This window comes from Jaculus jaculus, chromosome 3, assembly GCF_020740685.1.
Source record: "Jaculus jaculus isolate mJacJac1 chromosome 3, mJacJac1.mat.Y.cur, whole genome shotgun sequence".
NCBI lineage: Eukaryota > Metazoa > Chordata > Mammalia > Rodentia > Dipodidae > Jaculus > Jaculus jaculus.
In genome coordinates, this window is record NC_059104.1 from 151877741 (window position 1) to 151898048 (window position 20308).

The 20308-nt window shown below is 41.0% G+C and overlaps 1 protein-coding gene across 5 annotated transcripts in view; it reads left to right on the top strand.

Annotated features, from left to right (window-relative positions):
- The window catches only part of Adamtsl3 (ADAMTS like 3), a 336164-nt gene that overhangs the window by 126695 nt on the left and 189161 nt on the right, over window positions 1–20308 (top strand). For all 5 annotated transcript variants that reach the window (XM_045145013.1, XM_045145012.1, XM_045145015.1 and 2 more), the window contains exons 5-6: window positions 5730–5775; window positions 12862–13098. In XM_045145013.1, the coding sequence (XP_045000948.1) occupies window positions 5730–5775; window positions 12862–13098 (283 nt within the window). The remainder of the gene's footprint in view (window positions 1–5729; window positions 5776–12861; window positions 13099–20308) is intronic.

Below are 20308 nucleotides of genomic sequence, written 5' to 3' on the forward strand. Positions count from 1 at the left end.
TCTATGCAGAGCAACACTGCACAAGTTCTCAGGACATGTTCATAACAGCAAGACTCTCACACAAACTGCTTCTAGCCTAGTCCAGGCAAAGCTCTTTCTCACCCTCATAAGCCAAACCTCACAGTCCATAGTTCTTATTGCATTCAAGACTTTCACCTCTGACCTGAATAGTCCATCAAACTGTACTTACATTGCAAGGCATCTGTTAGGCCAGAAGTTCAAATCCTTCCACATTCCTCTTGAAAATCTGCTCCTAAAGCCAAAGCCACACAGTCAGGTATCTAGCAGCAACACCACTCCTGGTACCAATATTACTGTTGCAGTCAGGTTCGTATTGCTGGTAGAAATCAACCAACCAAGAGCAGATTATGGGGGAAAAGAGGTTTATTTTGGCTTACAGGCTCTAGGGAAAGCTTCATGATGACAGGGAAAATGATGGCATGTGCAGAGGGTGGACATCAGGTATAGGAGTGTATGCCAAACACTGGCAAGGGGACACTGGTAGACATAAGCCCTCCCCCAACAATACAGTGCCTCTAAGAGGTGTGGGAATCTAGCATTCAGAACATCTAAGTTTATGAGGGATACCTGAATCAAACCACCACACGTATAGTTCAAGAATTTTGGTATCTTGGTATTGTCAGTTCTTATTTTCTCTGGAACAATTTCTTCTTAAATTTGCCTTTCTCTTTGAAATTAGAATCAAAAGCATTTAGGAGTAGAAGTCATCATGGGAAAAAAATGCTTTCAGATATCACTTCCCTGATCTAATAGTCACTTTCCCAAAATTAACAGAGTAATTTATAGTGAACTCTCACTTCTGCTGTTGTCTCTTTTGTCCACATGAAAAGGAAAGTGAAGTAAGTATTGAAAATCAATGCCCTTCCTTTCTTCCTTCCTTCTTTTTGGTTTTTAGCAGGGTCTTTTTATGTAGCTCTGGTGCTTGTGTGTCATCCCAGCACTTTGGAAACAAAGGCAGGAAGATGATGAGTTCAAGGACGGACTGAACTACATAGCAAGTTCCAGCCAGCCAGGACAGCAAGGCAACACCCTGCCTCAAAAGACAAAATGTAACAAAAAGTGGATCAGTCCAATCATATACAAAATAATCCTAAGAGGAAATGCTTCGTAATGCAGAGACACATCTGTAGGTTTCCTTGAAGCACACAACTGGGCCAAAGACATCAACCAAATGTAGGAGGAAATCATGGGTACAAAGAGATGTGATGGGGGAGAAAGAAGGTGCGTTAGCCCTAGGCTTACAGACATCCCTGAAACAACAGTGACAATCCAAGAGAAAGTCCAAGGAGAATCAGCTGCATTGGGAATTTTTAAAAAAGCTTTCTTATTAAAAATACATTCAATAGCCAGTCATGGTGGCACACGCCTTTAATACCAGCACTTGGGAGGCAGAGGTAAGAGGATCACCATGAATTCGAGGCCACCCCTGAGACTACATAGTGAATTCCAGGTCAGCCTGGGCCAGAGTGAGACCCTACCTTGAAAAACCTAAATAAATAAATAAATAAATAAATAAATAAATAAATAAATAAAATAAAATACAGATATATTTTTCATCAAAAATATATTCCATTCAAAGAGGGCCAGTCTTATCAGTCAAAATTGATGAAAAGAAACACAGTTCAATGCATCTGGACTAGAACTTGCATTTCAAATGCTAACAAAGCAAAGCAAAATCAAACACAAAATTTTGGTTTTCCTGCCAGCATCCTAGTTTGGTATTTTTTGAGCATTTTGAATCTGGTGTAGTCTCATGAAGATTTAAACAAACTTCAATCATATACCCACAGCAAGTAAAAAGATGAGACTGTATTCCGCAGAATATGAACACTTAGTGGACCCTTGGTACCAGACAGCACATCATTTTCTCCTGTAGGAATTTCTGACTCGGTCCTGTAGTCAAGTGCCCTCGTGAAGAACAATACAGCACCTGGACCAGAGGATACAAAGACTTCTCTGCGAATCTCTGTGTCAGTGGTCAGTGTAGTGTGTCATAGAGTGGAGGAGAGGGATTGTGCAAACAGTCTACTCATCTCAACTGTGCTGTCTTTTCTGCTTTTCTGTGTGGCAGCCACAGGTTCAATAGTATGACAAACTTGTGTCCTGGCTGGAGAAACAGCCAATCTCGAGTTAAAAACCCCTACATGAGAAAGGTGCTCCAAAAGCACTGAAATGGATGGTCTGTGTTTTGATGCTTATTGTAAATGTGAACAAAACCAAAGATGTTCACTAATGCTTTTTTTTTTAATTGTAAAGACGAGGTATGATGGAGCACCCCTGTAATCCTAGCACTCAAGAGACAGAGATAGGGGGATTAGAGTTCAAGGCCACCCTGAGCTATATGAGACCCTGTTTCATAACAAAACCAAAGCAAAAAGCAGAGCAAAGCAAAATAAAATAAACACAGGAAAACAAAAGCAGATTCAGCATGGATATTTACCTAAGAGAGATGAGAATTTACCATAAATGCACAAAACCTTTATGTGAATATACCTACATATATATATATGTATATATATATATATAGACAGTATTTTTCATAGTTGCCCAAACTGGAAATAAATATGCAGTTAGTGAATTAATAAGCTAACTGCTGTACCTAAACACAATACATTATAGTTTATCAGCTTAAAAGATGTAAACTAAGCCGGGCATGGTGGCGCACGCCTTTAATCCCACCACTCGGGAGGCAGAGGTAGAAGGATCACTGTGAGTTCAAGGCCACCCTGAGACTACGTAGTGAATTCCAGGTCAGCCTGAGTCAGAGTGAGACCCCACCTCAAAAAAATAAAATAAAATAAAGATGTATAGTACTTGGGTTTGAGTAAGTGGCTCAGCAGTTAAAAGCACGTTTTTGCAAAGCCCATTGGCCCAGGCTTGGTTCCCCAGTGCCCGGTACAAGCTTGATAAACATTCTTTGCAACAGCAAGAGGCCCTGGAACGTGCACATACACATGTGCAAGTAAATTTTAAAAATGTTAAAGATGTAAACTACTGATGTAGAACTGTGCCGTGTTGAAAAGAGGCAGTCTGAAAAAAAAAAAAAAGAAGAAAAAGAAAGAAAGAAAAAAGAAGAGCCAGTCTCTATTCTAGAAGAAGCAATATTATAGGAGCACAAAGCAAATTGGTGGATGCCCAGAGTCAAGAGTGAGGAGTTGACCACAAAAGGGTAGGAGGAGGGCATCTGTCAGTGCTGGAGCTCTCGCAGGGACTGACTGGCAGCTGCCATACCACCCACAAAATGAGTTGCCAAAACTTATAAAATGGCATACCTTCCTTCCCAGTGAATTTTCCTGTATATAACTAAGTAGAAAACACAGATGTGATGTTACCAGAGGTAACAGCTGTAAAACAAGGTGAAGAGACAGTAAATATTGCCTGACACTTAAAATAGCTGCAATGGGGCTGGAGAGATGGCTTAGCGGTTAAGTGCTTGCCTGTAAAGCCTAAGGACCCCGGTTCAAGGCTCTATTCCCCAGGACCCATGTTAGCCAGATGCACAAGAGGGCACACGCATCGGGAGTTCATTTGCAATGGCTGGAGGCCCTGGCATATCCATTCTCCCTCTCTCTATCTGCCTCTTTCTCTCTGTCTGTTGCTCTCAAATAAATAAAATAAGCAAAAAAAATAGCTGCAATGGTAAATGTTACCACAAGTTAACAAGTAAATGCCTCTAATGCCCACATTTAGAGACAGAAACAAGAGGATTATGAGTTGTAGGCCAGGATAGGTTACATAGTGAGGCCTAGGACAGCTGGACTAGATAGCAAGAACCTGTTATTATTTTCTTTTTTAAAAAGAAGTTTGAGGGCTGGAGAGATGGCTTAGTGGTTAAGGCATTTGCCTGCAAAGCCAAAGGACCTCGGTCCGATTCCCCCAGGACCCACGTGAGCCAGATGCACAAGGTGGCAATTACATCTGAAGTCTGTTTGCAGTGACTGGAGGCCCTGGCACCCATTCTTTCTCTCAACCTCTCTCTCTGCTTTTTTCCTTCTGTCACTCTCATAAATAAATAAATAAGTAAATTTGTTAATGTTTGAGTAACAAAAATACTACTAATCTACTGAACTATTAGGTAATGAAGTTTTTCTGAAGAGTCATCAATGGAATGGAAAAAAATACTTAAGGTACTAGATTAAAGCAAATACAAAACTAAATTAGCAGTCATTTTCTTTTAAAAAATTTTTTTAAATTTTTTATTTATTTATTTGAGAGTGACAGACACAGAGAGAAAGACAGATAGAGGGAGAGAGAGAGAATGGGCGCGCCAGGGCTTCCAGCCTCTGCAAACGAACTCCAGACGCGTGCACCCCCTTGTGCATCTGGCTAACGTGGGACCTGGGGAAACGAGCCTCGAACCGGGGTCCTTAGGCTTCACAGGCAAGCGCTTAACAGCTAAGCCATCTCTCCAGCCCTAAATTTTTTTGTTTATTATTTTTATTTATTTATTTGAGAGTGACAGACAGAGAGAGAAAGAGGCAGATAGAGAGAGAGAGAGAATGGGTGCACCAGGGCCTCCAGCCACTGTAGACAAACTCCAGACGCCTGCGCCCCCTTGTGCATCTGGCTAAAGTGGGTCCTGGGGAATTGAGCCTTGAACCAGGGTCCTTAGGCTTCACAGGCAAGTGCTTAACCACTAAGCCATCTCTCCAGCTCAGTCATTTTCAATTCTACAAATCAATCATGGTGGAAAGCCTGGAAGATTAGATGTCAAAGTGTTAAGTCAAGGTCTCTTGAAGAGATTTTTGTATGACTATTTCCACCTGACACTTCTCGGCACATCACTGCTTTTACTTCTTTTGTAAACAGTAAAAAGAGAATTACCAAAGAGTACCTGTGGGGCATGTTGCCAATTCTGTCATTATTTCATGTAAACTTATACACCACCTTGAAATTTCTCTCCTTATGAAATTAAATATTTTCAACAACTACATTAGTAGGCAATTGTATCACCATCAAAGCATCATAGCATTCATTTTTGCAAATGAATACGGCCTCATTGTCACTGGGTGGCACACTTTCACAGGACCACAGAGGCACCACTGGGTGATGCATGACTGGGAAATTGATTAACTTGGCTAGTAGCTAGAGGGACAACCAGTTGTAGGTTCTGAATACTGGACATCCAAAAAAACTGCTTCAATATTATTTTGTGGCATTTATTTACTGAGGCCAATGGTTGAAATACAATGAAAGTGTTGCTTCAAGCAAATATCTAACAGAGAGTTATACTAACTAGAGAAAGGCAACTCTAATTAACTAACCAGCTAGCTCGGCTTGCTGAAGTAAGGAAGGAAAAGAAATTCTCTGGTGGAGTTGAGCTTCACAAATGTTTCTATGTGCAACTTTCCTCTTTTCTCATAGTAAAAAAAAAAAAAAAAAAAAAAAAAAAAAAAACCCTGTCCCCTCCCACACTTGATATTAATTTCAGTGATTCTGTAGACCCCCAAAATAAGAACTGCATGTGAAGAATAAAGTTACTTACACATTGTGCTAATCACCTAAAGAATTCACTCGATTTAATGGAATCCTCCCCTTTTTTATTTTTGGCCCCACTAATCTTTGGAAGTTAGTTTCTTAGAATTCAAACTTTGAATCTTTGAGATAATGTGCAGTAGTAAAAATTTTATAGGGAACTTGTGCCTTGTTTTTGCATTCTTAAATGCTTTCCACCTCTATAAAACCGTTGTTTTCTTTCTTCCCCTTAGGAATTGTGAAGGGCAGAATATCCGATACAAGACATGCAGTAATCATGTAAGTCCCTGAATAAAATATGTAATCCAATATAATCATGTTTTAAATTATAACATTTAGTATACACTATAAAACTGATAGTCTCTTGGGCTCCTTTATGGAAAATTGGAATATTTGTGTAATTGACAACAGCTTTTGTGTATCCAGTCATAGTACCTTTTGTAGGTCATTTCATATTTCTGATGTCACCTGGTACGTATTTATAATTTCTGACTTCGGAGAAGCAATACACACACCAGGAAGCTTCTTTAGGAATCAAAGCGCTTCTGGGTCAAGATCTCCCTAACCTCCACAAGGTCTCTGAGATGCAGGCCAGGGAAGAATGGTTGTTTCTTCTAAGCAAGCAAGGCCACGCAAAACAACTATAGACCCGCAGACCAGAACTGGCCTAATGATGCCTCTAAGTCTGCACACTGCCTATTCTGTTCACTGCAAACCCTGTTCAGGTGACTCCAAGAATCAGACAGAAAGAATGAATTGTACAAACCTTGCTCTTTTATTTTACATTCATCAACACTGAAAAGAATTTGAATACTTTGCTTTGCAATTGTAAAAATGTGAAATCAATAGACGGAACCAATCCTGTGTTTTTTTTCCCCCATGCAGAAAACTGTTCCCTCATTAGTGATCAAAATGACAGGAATTAGAAGGAAATTCTGAGAACCTGGAGAGCTCTTTTTTTTTTTTTTTACTTTGGAAAGGAGCTTGGAAATGGCTCAAGCTTTCTTAGATGATGAAATGATTCTCCAGATGGCACAAGCTAAAGCACAGTAGCTTTTAACAACTCAGGAGCCCAAGAGTTGCTAATGTTATGCTTTAAACTAACAGCAGGCTGGACCTGACTATTCAGTTAGCAAATGTCACGGAAATGCAAGGGAAGGAACTGGGAGAGACAACCGAAGGGAAGTTAGAAACATGAAATCCTTTGGGCCTGTCCATATTCTACTAGCTCAACTCAAGTGGGTAGTCAGCATAAGGGAGAAACCTGCTTTAAAGAGAATGGGCTGCCAGAGTTGTGTTTCAGGACTCTGCCCACCACAGCAGAGCATTCTAGATATCCCTGGCTGCAGGCACTCAAGGAAGCCCGGAATGGCAGGGACATGCATTCAGAAGCCCACCCTTTGTGTGCAGGAGACCGTGTTTGAGAAGGGTGAAGGAAGCACACTGCCCTCCCTAAGAAATCTGGCTGTGGTTCAGTGGCTCTCCGGGTTCCCTGTTCCGAGGGAGATGAGGCCTTGAGCTGAAAGATTAGGGAACAGAACATGCCTGTGTGTAGTGTGGTGGCTCCCAAGTGACTGCTGACTTAAGATTTGATTGGCACTCAGTCTATATCCTTACAGCCAGCGTCTGGCCTCCAGGCCTTAGGAAAGAATTATCCTTATCAGCAGTCTATGGAGCCAATGGGAGTTTCCAGGAGAAACCATGCATATAAGCCAAGAGCTCTAATACCTGAATTCACTGACTACTCATGTTTTTTTTTTTTTCTTTTACATTCTAGGGTTTATAGGATTAAAGTCACTTTTGGAAGAGGCAAGGGGAAAATATCTTTAAAATTATGTAGTATATCACTACGTGGAAAGAGTGTCTTTTTTTTTTTTTTTTTTTTTTGTAGTGTGGGCATATTTTTATGAAGCAGTAGATTCGCTGGTGGCTTTCCAGAAAAGATGACATTTGATGTGGCCCTTGAAGGAAACTTCATCCCACAGAGCCTATGAATAGCTAATTTCTGTTTTTCTTGGGGGTGTTCATCTTTTCTTTTCTGTTTCCACTGCCGTTGTGCTTACACCATATAGGAGCCACATCCTCCGGTATCAGTCTTCAGATGTCAGGGCCATCTCACATCACACCGTTCTTCCCAAACTGCCACCTTTTCTATGCCATTCCCCTGCGCGCACCCTCAGTGCTTAGGAACTTCCTTCATGTGCATCCGGGAACTTTTGGAAGCACGCTTGCTCCACTCACCTCCCCTGCATCACCCTTGCCGGACACGCTGAACATCAGCCTGGAGGCTCCTGCAGGCTTGCCTCAGACCCGCATGTTTGTGCAGAAAGTGCCCTTTAGCTTAGCAATCACTCCAGCCCCCTTCAACTGGTTCTTGGCACTCGTGTGGTGGTCCGTATCCTGCCTTGTTTACATTACGCTGTCCTGCAAATCCCTCCTGAGATTTCACTTTCTCCCAATGTCTTATTTACTAACTCTAGCACATACATATCTAGCACCCTACAATGGTTTATTGTTCCGCTAGACATTTTATCATTTGTTATACAGCAGGATCACCAAATGTAACGGACACCATAATTGAGATAAAATAAAACGATTTAAATTTGCTTGTAACTAAATAATATTCCTTCTGGACCCCATTCACTGGCTCATTGGAGCGAAATTAACTCAATATTGAATCTGAACCAAAGCTAGATACAATGCTGCTATATAAACAGCTTCTTTTTAAAAATATCATTCTCATTTTTTTTTCTTTATTTTGTTTTAGAGAGAGCGAGAGAGACAGAGAGGGAGAATTGGCAGCCAGAGCCTCAGCCACTGCAATCTAACTCCAGGCTAATGTGGGACCTGGAGAGTTGAACATGGGTCCTTGGGCTTCACAGGCAGCACCTTAACCGCTAAGCCATCTCTCCAGCCTATAAACAGCTTCTTAAATAATTGTCCATTTTGTATACAGTACCCTGCTGTTTAGATAATCTCTGTCCTTTGGTTATCCCACAGCTCACCCATCCATCTCCATGCTTTAGGAAAAGGAGCCCCTGCTTCCAGGATGGTCTCGTGAATGGTTGCTAGTTAACATAGACTGGCTATGGCACCTGCCTCTTTCTTTTCCTCGCCTTCTCTTTCCGTTCCCTGCTCTTTCATCCTTTCTTTTCTTTTTCTTCTTTATCGTTCCTACTCTTTTCCCTTTCCCTTTCTAATCTATTCCTCTATGCTCTTCCTTTTCTGTGCTTCCCAGGCAGGCTTCTCCCTTCTGAGACATGCTTCCTTTTTTTTTTTGGGGGGGGGGAGTGTATTAACAGCCTTTTTTCAAGATGTGAAATCACATCTTGCTGATCTAGACTAGACTTCACTCCATCGAATAGATTCTCTCATTTTACTCTTGGGTAATAGTCTAACTCCCTTCAACACAGTCCTACTGCAAATTGACAAATTCCAATGGTGTTGCACTTTCAGTGTGTTTCCTACATGTCAATACACGTCCACCAAGAGAACAGGCTTGATGGGTGACTGTTTCATTCTACTCTCTTGTGTTCTATGTAGCATGCAGCCAAGGCAAAGCTCATAAAGTATGGTAATGAAAAAATGTTGTCCTGAACTTGACTGTTAAGAAGAAATACATCTCAGAAAAAGGAAAGTAGGAGAATGTTGATCATTCAAGTTTCTTAATTATTGACAATGAAGACCCAAGAAACCCTTGTTATCTTGAGCTGGCCTTTGCTAAGCCAGGCTGGGCAGATAGTTTCTGAAAACATTTAGCTAGGTTTTCAATATCCTCCCAATTTACTAGAAAGCAGCATCCACTAAACAGTCTAGTCTGCACTTGGATGCCCAGCATTCTTCTGATTTTCTTTCCCTGAGATATATTTCTTTATAACAATTAAGTTCAAGGCAGTATATGACCAGATGGAGGACAGAGTCCTCATTTCCTGAGGGAAAAAAATCTAAATTTAATCATCTTCACATTTACTCATTTCCATAGGCAGGACCGGAGTTAATATTTAATGGGGCTAAGACAACAAAATTACCTACATGCTATAGGATTTTGGAATGTTTCACATTATAATGCAACTAATCCCCAGACAAGTTTGTTTAGTCTATTTGTTCACTCCTACTTCTAAGGTATTTCAGGCAGTGTACAAAAGCAAGAGGATACATACAGTTGTATAACATTTTGGGGGGGGGGGTGATATGTAAAACTAATATCTATTCCCAAACTTACATGGTGCCAACAGCCCAAAGAGTGACTCAGTCCAGCTCACCTTGATGAGTAAAGTGAATTTACTAGGTGTTGCTTATAGAGTGGTCAGTGACTATGGATAGCTAAAACTTCCTTGAGTTCTCCAACTTCTCCCCACACTGATTTTATATGGCTCTAAGTTTACAGAAAAATTGATGTGAACTTTATTCTGGAGCACTACCTACTGACAAAGCAGTGGTGGTGGTTCCTGCAGACGCAAACGACATAAAGAACAGACAGTCACTCTGGGAAAGCAACTGATCATGCGCACTCTGCCTTTGCCCTTACCAGAGATCTGCCAGTGTTAGCAAACACTGCCCAACTGTAGTAAGGACGTCATGTTTTTTTTTTTTTTCTGGAATGTAGACTAGCTAAATGACAGTTTGAAGCAAGATGGAGTTTCTCTGGCCAGGATTTAAAGGACTAGTTTCATTGTAGCAGTAAAACACAAACTTAATGTAGTTAAACAAGGGAGACATGAAAGAAACTTCCAAAATTCTGGCTTAAAATTGATAAGTAACTATGTTTAGAAAAAATAATTAAGTTAAATTTTTACCTCATAGCATTCTTCAGACTAAATTTCAGATGAAACGAAGAGGCAGGAGGTCCACTGTAAATAAGAAGACACCCTTGGCTAATTATTGAGTTTCAGGATAACCAGAGATACAGAGTAAGATCGTATTTCAAAACATAAATAAATAAAATAAAAAGAAAGAAAGAAAGAAGAAAAGACAAAGCAAAAAGGAAAAAAAGGAAAAGAAAGAAAAAGGAAAACATAACACACAGAGAGACACATAAAAACAATAAGTAACTACAATTGTCAATCTGTAAAGGGATAATAAAATGTGTTTATAATTTACCTGCCCTCAGGGAAGAGTAAGAAAAAGATTTCTAGCCCATTGAAAAAGAAAGGAATCTTAAATGGAAATATTAATGGAGCTGGCTACATAAAAATTTAAAAATTCTTGACTTCACAAAGTACCAAAACCAAAATATATGAGGAAAATAGTTCCAAAAATGATAGCTTCACTATGAACATTAATAGCCTTTATCTGTTAAACATGCTTTTAAACCAAACATTCCAATAGCAGACATAAAGCAAGAAAGTTTTGAAGGATTGTTACCAAAAGCACAAATATACAGGACTAGATATTCAACTTGAATAATAAAAAAGAGTATACAAATTAAAGCAGTGAAATCCTATTATACATTTCTGATTAGAAATGCCAAATTGGAAAGAAAAGTTGAGAAAGGCAACTTTTTTTTAATTGTTGTTGTTTTTGTTTTTTCAAGGTAGGATCTTACTCCAGCTCAGGCTGACCTGGAATCTCAGGGTAGCCTCGAACTCACAACAATCCTCCTACCTCTGCCTCCCACGGGCTGGGATTAAAGGCGTGCGCCACCACACCCGGCTTGAGAAAGGCATCATTTAAAGCCCACTAATGATGATGATGATAATAATACCTTTTTAGACGGAAAGTTGGCAATATTTGAATAGCTCATAAAATATGTATAAACTTAGGCTCACAATTTTTATTTCTAGAAACTAATCCTTGGAAAATAATCAAGATTTGTATAAATATTGAAGTACAAAAATGTTTGTAACATTTTATAAAATAAACTATTTTCTAAAGTTATTAGAATGAACATTAATTATTTTCATGACAAGAAAAACATAAAATAATATAAATGAAGCTTGGATGAGTAAAAATTTGTCTCATTCAGCATCTAGCCTTGGAAATATCTAGAGGGTTAGCAAAAAAACAAAACCCTTGAGTCATCAATACTTGCATTTTTTATTATGAATGTTCCCCAGGGTACTGGGTACTAGACTTTATGAGCTGTTGGGGAACATAATTTCTGACAGGTTAGTTGAAGGCAGGCGTTTGGTACCAGTGAAGAGCAGTGGGTGGCATCATGAGAAGGGTGAAATGCAATGAATTAAATAGTTACTGGCACAAAGGACAGACATAGATTCTCACAAAACATGGTAGTTTGGTGCTAAAATTGGGACAACTGACCCTTCCCAGCTCCTGGGAGACCACTAATGCTTATGTTCCTACTGAAGACCTTGAATCTCCTTAAACATTGAAAGGCCTTTAGTCTCCCTGTTTAACAAGAAAGAAGCTGGGCTAGAGAGATGGCTTAGTGGTTAAGGCACTTGCCTGCAAACCCAAAGGACCCAGCATTTCCCCAGGACACACATGAGCTGGATGCACAAGGTGGTACATGCATCTGGCATTTGTTTGCAGTGGCTGGAGGCCCTACACTCCCATTTTCTCTTTCTCTCTTTCTCTTTCTCTCTCTCTCTCTAATAAATAAAAATAAAATATTTTAAAAGAGGGAGTGGGCTAGAGAGATGGTTTAGCTGTTAATGGCACTTGCCTGTGAAGCTTAAGGACCCATGTTCGACTCTTCATATCCCACATAAGCCAGACCCACAAAGGTGAAACAAGCACAAGGTCGCACATGCCCACTAGGTGGCGCACGCGTCTGGAGTTCAACTGCAGGGGCTGAGGCCCTGGCACACCAATTCTCTCTCTCCCCTTGAGTCTTGCTCACTCTTGCTAAAAATAAAATAAAATAAAAATAAATGCTGTTCAGTGCATTTGTAAACTTTTATACAGGGCAAAATTTAGCACTTAAGTATTGTATCCATTGGAGGTGGGGGGAGTCCTGGATCAGAGTGATCACAGCAAATGAAATAATTTCCTGAATAGGTCATCATTTCAGAGGCTTAGGGGGAATCTCACAGCATAGACACAAACTTATAATTTTATAAAGATAAAGTATGGGCTGGGAAAATGGCTCAGCAGTTAAAGCACTTGCTTGCAAAGCCTTGGTTCACTTCCCAAGCCACACACATAAGCTGGCGGCAAAAATTAGTGCAAACATCTGGGGTTTGTTTGTCACAGTGAGAGGCCCTAGCATGTTCCCTTCCCATATACATCTGCAAATAAAAGAGAGAGAGAGAGAGAGAGAGAGAGAGAGAGAGAGGGAAGGTAATGGAAAAATAAGGTAATTCCCAGGAGAGAAGCAAGTGGGCTTGGTTCCAGGCGATTTGAGTAGCCTGCTCAGACCTTGTCACTGGCTCATGTGCACATGGCCCTGCGTGTTGTTTACAGGACTGCCCTGCGGATGCTGAAGACTTCCGAGCTCAGCAGTGCTCAGCCTACAATGACGTGCAGTACCAGGGGCGTTATTATGAGTGGCTTCCACGATATAACGACCCTGCCGCCCCGTGCGCACTCAAGTGTCATGCGCGGGGACAGAACGTGGTAGTAGAGCTGGCCCCCAAAGTGCTGGACGGAACTCGGTGCAATGCTGACTCCCTGGACATGTGCATCAGTGGCATCTGCCAGGTAAGCCACACCTGCCACACATCCTTGCTTCTGGCCCCAGATGTGTCATGCTCAGCCTTAGCAAAGAAATGCGAACTGTTCCGGTGTAAAAATGCTGTAGAGAATGTTATATTTCTTACTGGAGAATGTGAGGACTCAGGGAAGGGCTAGCATTCCAACCCCTTTGTTTTCATCTCTGAAACATATTTGAGATCTGAATGCCTAGCGTCCCAATCATGTTTGACTTGTTAGTGTGAATTCTGCCCAAGGATAACCCAAGGATTTCAGTCTATGACTTGTGATACTTCGAGAGCAGTGATCCTCCCACTGGAGCTTGCAAGCACAGTCCCCAGAGGCTTTGTGACAGTATGAAGCCCTTCCCACTCCCAGAATTTCTGGTTCAATAGGTCTGCTGGGGTGAGGCCCAAGACTTTGCTATTGATGCTCCTATGATTGCACAGAATACCACTGCTTTGGTAGGGCAATACCAGTCTCTGGGAGCAAGGGCATGTTTACTGAGATGCTGCCAGCAAAGATGCATCTCAACAGGCATGTTGGGTACAAGCTGTGGTTGTGGAGCTAAGGCATACATTCCAGGGGGAATAACGAGTGTGAGGATTATAGGTTTCCGAGACAGAGTGTGGACTGCAGGAAAGTGGTAGAATTCCACCTCTAGTCTTTTGATCTCTGAAGAACATTTTCAAAACAATGAATATCTAGTAGTTCATCCCCCTATTATGCTCATGACAATAGCAGTCACCACACCATGGGTGCGGCACAGCTGCCTACCAAGTGTCAGGCACTGCACGGAGCCTCAGACTTACCACACTTACAGACAGACAGACATGCTTTGATCTTGCTCCTCAGACACGCTTCAACTCTGCTCACCCTTCTGCTAGACAATAGCCTGCACTTGTTCATCTCAGCCTTTATCATTATTTTTTAATGTTTAAATTTTATTTACCTTATTAATTATTTTAGTTAAAATGCAATAAAATATGTTTCACTGTGATATTTTCATATATGGGTTTCATTGTACTTCATATTCACCACGTCCCCTTCCCCATTCCTATTGGTCCCTTTCCTTTCCCAAATGGCTTCTCTAGATTTTATGTCATTAGATAGGTAGGTAGGTAGACAGATAGATAGATAGATAGATAGATAGATAGATAGATAGATAGATAGATGGATAGAGTGTATGAGAGGAAATATGCAATATTTGTCTTCTTCCCAATTATCCTATTTTATTCCTCCCGCTTCCTCCATGTAGACTCCCTATGTCTAGTTTTCCTTTGACTTTCATTATATCCATATCTATCTATGTCTATGACCCTATCTATCTACATATATCCTAGATTCTGCACATGAGAGAAAATGTGCAATACTTGTCTTTTTTAAACTGGCTTATTTTGCTTAACATGTTGATCTCAAGTTCTACCCACTTTCCTGAAAATTATGTAATTTCATTCTTTTCTGATGGTTGAATAAAATTCCACTGTATATATCCACCATACTTTCTTGCATGCGTGTGCTGATTGTATAATTGGTTCTATGACTCAGCTTTTGTGAAAAGCTGGTATCTTCCTTTTCAATGAACACATCTGATCCATTGCTAAGTCCTGTCAAGTCTCCCTTCAAAGCCTACATTGAATCTATCTCTTCTTTTTTTTTTTTTTTTTTTTTTTTTTTGAGGTAGGATCTCACTCTAGCCCAGCCTAACCTGGAATTTACTATGTAGTTTCAGGGTGGCCTTGAACTCATAGTGATCCTCCTACTTCTGCCTCCCGAGTGCTGGGATTAAAGGCGTGTGCCACCACGCCTAGCTTGAATCTATCTCTTCTAAGAACATTTGTAGGTACTCAAGTAAAAGATTAGAGGACGATGGAGATTTCCCAGTCACCCTCTGCTCCTACATATTTCCATCCTCCCCACTACCAACATTCCCCACTTCAGTGAGTGGTTGCCACAGCTGATGACCCTACCTTGAGACATCATCTCCTGAGTCTCCTGCACTTAGATTTCTAGCTGGCCATCTATCTATCATCTATCTATCATCTATCTATCTATCTATCTATCTATCTATCTATCTATCTATCTATCACCCATATATCTCTATGTCTTTCTCTCTCTTTTTCATTTCTGAGACAAGATCTTGCTATATAGTCCATACTGCCCTCAAAATAACTACTTAGCCCAGGCTATCTTCAAACATACAATACTCCTACTTCAGCCGCTGGGGTGCTGGGATTCCAGGCATGCGTCATTATGCTGATTTAGGGGTTTCTTTTGATGATATACATTCAAGAGGCTTCGACACATACATAGCAACATGTATCCATTACAGGTGCCATAGAGAGTAGTTTCACTCCCCTCAAATCCTCTCTACTTTTTCTCTTCCCCTCCACTACTGGTAATCACTAAGTTTTTTGCTCTCTCCATAGTTTTACCTTCTCAGAGACTCATATAGTTGGAATAATATAGTATGTAGCCTTATCAAGTATTTAATTTATTTATGAGAGAGAGAGAGAGGATGGGCTTGTCAGGGCCTCTTACTGCTACAGATGAACTCCGGAACTCCAGGCTTATGTGTCTTTGTGTATCTGACTTTATGTGGATACTAGGGAATTGAAAGTGGGCCATTAGGCTTTGCACACAAGCACCTTTAACCACTGAGCAATATCCAATCCATATGTAGCCTTTTCAAACTGGCTTCTTTTATTTCCGTGTGTGTGTGTGCGCGTGTGCATGTGCGTGAGCATGTGCATGCGTGCATGTGTATGAGTATGCGTATGTATGTTTGTAAGTGTAGAGGCCAAAGGTTGACATCAGTGCCTTCTTCCATCAGTCTCCACATTATTTACTGGGCTCTCACTTGAGCTCAGATTGTCTTGCAGATCCCTGTCTCTACTTCCTAAGTGTTGGGATTACAGGCAGGCTGTTGAACCCCTCCCCTTTCCACTTCCATGAATGCTGGGGGATCTGAACTCTGGTCTTCATGTTAATGTCTCAGGCACTTTTATCCACTGAGCCATCCCCAAGCCCTCTTCACTTTCCTTTCTGATATTAGAATTTTGTTTATTTTTTCTTTGTTCTATTAGTTCATCCAAAGGTTGATTATAAGACACCAGTGTTATTAATCCTTTTAGAAACCAGTGTTTGGTATTATAATCTTTTGATTTCCCATCACTTCCAATGTGTTTTTTCCTCTAATTTTTATTAGTTATTTTCTTCTGCTTAATTTGGATTTAACTTGCTTTGCTTTCTGAGTTTACTAAGGTGGAAGCTTAACTGTTTCATGTTAGATCTTCCTTCTTTATTCTTTTTTATCTTTTTAAAAATTTTTTTGAAAGAGAGAATGGGTGTGCCAGGGCCTGTAGCTGCTGCAAACTCCAGATGCATACACCACTCTGTGCATCTGTCTTTATGTGGGTACTGGGGAATAGAACCCTGGCCATTAAGCTTTGCAAGAAAGCACCTTAGTGGTTGATCCATCTTTCCAGCCTTACATATATATATAAAACTTCCCTTTATGCATGGCTTTCATCGAATCCCACTCATGTTGCCAAGTTGCTTTCATTTTCATTACATTCAATCTAGCTTTTACTTAGTCTTGAGACTTGTCCTTTGTCCATGTGTTATGCAGAAATAGGTTGCTTAGTCTTGCAGTTTTTCAGAAATTTCCAGCTGTCCTTCATTTTTATCTTTTTTTTAATCTCTCGTGCTTGCTCCTGCCTACTTTTTCTCATCTTGAGAGTATCAACTTTTAACGCCCATAAGAGACGTTCTGTGATTGCCTCACCTAAAATAGCTCTCCTTATTTAATCATAACACCTTTTAATTACACTGATAACATTTTATAATTCCATGTTTATTTTTGTGACTATTTGATTTATGATAGTCTCCCTCCTGGAGGACATGGGTGCTTGCTGCTCACTCCTGCACCACCTGGTCCCCCAATTAAACAAACAGGCCCTTCTACTCACAAACTCAGAGAATGTTTAAGTTTCTTGATCACTCTTTTATTTCTCTCTCAACCTCTAATCCTGAATTTTCAAACTCAGGCTTGATGTTTCCCTGGGAACAACTCAGCATGCCCTGAAAATAGGCCCATATAAACCAGAAGGTCTATATGTGTTAGGTACGCTAAGTGCTGTTCCTTTTCATTTTCATTTCTACTTCAGTTCTGTAATTCTCAACATTACTTTTCTGAAATTACATTACAGTCATTTACATGCAGGTGCCTGTGCTATATCTCCCCTGTTGTTTCATTCTTTAAAAAAGAAAATCTAGTCATACTGTCTCCTCTCTATCCCAAGGCCAGCCTCCTTAGCTGCTGTTGCAGTCAGGTTCGCATTGCTGGAAGAAATCACCCGGCCCAGAGCAGCTTTTGGGGAAAAAGGGATTTATTTTGGTTTATGGACTCGAGGGGGCGCTCCACAATGGCAGGGAATATGATGGCATAAGCAGAGGGTGTACATCACCCCCTGCCCAACATAAGGTGGACAGTAGCAACAGAAGAGTGTGCCAAACACTGACAAGGGAAACTATAATACCCATAAGCTCACCCCCAACAATACACCACCTCCAGGAGGTGTTAGTTCTCAAATCTCCATCAGCTGGGAACCTAGCATTCAGAACACCTGAGTTTATGGGGGACACCTAATCAAACCACCACAGCTGCCTACCAATTTCTGTCTCTTCATCTCCTGCCATTGCTTCATCTTGTGTGACGCTTTCTGTTGACAAATCTTCCCACAGGTCAAAGCTTAGAATCCCATTCCTGTAGGCCACATGCTGTCAGTGATTTCCTTCTATGGACACCGCGCACTTTTGCATTCTCCCACTACATAGTCTTCATCACCTTTCTATGGGAATATAGTTGTTGTTTCCCAATACCTTATTAATGGAATGTATTTCTTTTTTCAAAGTATTTTATTCATTTATTTTGTGAGAGAGGGAGAGAGAGACTGAGAGGAGAGAGAGAGAAAAAGAGAGAGAGAGAGAGAGAGAGAGAGAGAGAGAGAGAGAGAGAGAGAGAGAGAAAGAATGGATGTACCAGGGCCTTTTGCATCTGTAAACTCCAAACATATGTAGTAGCATTTGTGCATCTGGCTGTACATGGGTAATAGGGAATCAAACCCTGCCAGGCAGGCTTTGTCAGCAAGCACCTTTAATCACTGAGCCATCTCCCTAGACTGGAATGCAGTTCTTTTTAAATTAATATGCATTTGTTATTATTAAAAACAATTTATGGCTGGAGAGATGGCTTAGTGGTTAAGTGCTTACCTGTGAAGCCCAAGGACCCCTGTTTGAGGCTCTATTCCCCAGTACCCATGTAAGCCAGATACGTAAGGTGGCACGTGCATCTGGAATTCGTTTGCAGTTCCTGGAGGTCCTGATGCGCCCATTCTCTCTTTCAACCCTACTTTGTGTTCCCTGTGTCTCCTGGTGCTCATGGGCCTTGGACCCTTTTGGTTTGTTCCAGTAATCCCCAGCATTTGAAGTTTTCAGGAGAAGGGTGGTTTTCAGTGCAGAATTAGCTCATCTGAAATGAGTGATTGCCATCATGTTTTTGTGATCCCAAGGGGGCAATCCCACTCTTTTTCAATTCATTCTTTATTTTAGACATAGGCTGAGGGAGAGACAGTTGGTATGCCAGGGCCTCAGCCACTACAATTGAACTCCAGAGGCCTACGCCACCTAGTGGGCATGTGTAACCTTGTGCTTGCCTCACCTTTGTGCATCTGGCTTATGCAGGATCTGGAGAGTCAAGCATGGGTCCGTAGGCTTTAAAGGCAAGCACCTTAACCACTAAACCATCTCTCTAGCCGGCAATCCCACTCTTTAGAGCAGTAACAGGTAATATTAGTTGTTGAAAGCTAAGCGCTTTTCTGACCAGGCTACCAGACTGAAAAGACCCAAGCACTTTTCAGTTATACTCAATGTCCTTCTTTCCACAGGGTAATGTGTATGTAAATTCTGTTTTTTCTGTACAGTGTGGCCCTTGGCATTAGTAGGTGTTAAGGGAGAGAAAGCAAACTGTATGACTCACTCTTCTGGCCTCAGGACTACTGAAAGAGCCCTGATGAGCATTTGGCACAGACTACAAACAAGTCTTACAAGTGTGTTTATGATTTACTCATTTGAATGACTGTGTCACAAAGCTCTTGGGAACAGCTTTCCATTAGCTTGAGAACGGCACACACGAGACAACCATACTCACCAAGTGGAATTTGCTTCTGTTTCTGAGATTTATCAGGCCAGATCTGCAGACCATTCTTATTTCTCATTGATATTTACTGAATTCTTACAACTGGGTAGATGAAGCTACATAGAATTCATGACAAAAATAATAAATGACACTGGGTGCTTTCCGGGGATTTGGCATTAACCCAGGCACCTTACTTGTTAGCTCATCATCACCTGAAGAAGTAGGTTATAGAAAACCTTCCTCTGTTTACAAGGGAAGTGATCATGATAGAGGCTAGGTAATTTCTCCAGAGTACCTCAGTGTATTTGGGCTGCTGGAACAAACCACTACAGTGTATCTGGCTCATAAATAACAAGTTTATTTCTTACGATTCTAGAGGAAGGAAGTCCCAGATCAAAGCACTGGCAGATTTACTCTTCAACGAGAAGCCACTTCCTGGCTCATGGATGGCTGTGTCCTCACTTGTTGGAAGGGACAAGAGAGGCCTCCAGGGCCTGTTTTCTAAGGGCACTAATCCCATTCTTGAGGTTCCGCCCTCATGATCTAATCACTTCCCAAAAGTCCCACCCAAAATATTATCGCTTTGGAGATTATGCTCTCAGCTCATTTTGTATTTTAGGGGGAACACAAGCACTCAGTTGCTTATACATAATTAGAAAATTACAAACTACATATAACTAGCTAAATGACAAAAAAATTGGTGCTAAGCATTCTAAGTTCAGCATCCATTTTTCTTAGCTGTGGCACTAAGCTGATGATACCATCCATGACTGTCCACCATGGATTCATATCTTGGTGAGCTCAAGGCCAGAAGACACTACCAGCAGATAATATGAGCACTGAGGTTATTTCCAAATCAATGCTCTCCCCAAGGAAAGAAAGCACAGGACCTATACATTTCACAATTCATAAAGAAAGTCACTGGAGGCAGGCACACTCCTGAGCATGCTCAGTTTGCAGTGACAGTTCAAGAAGGAAGGAGGACAGACACAGTTCTGCCATGGTAAGTTCAGTAGTAGA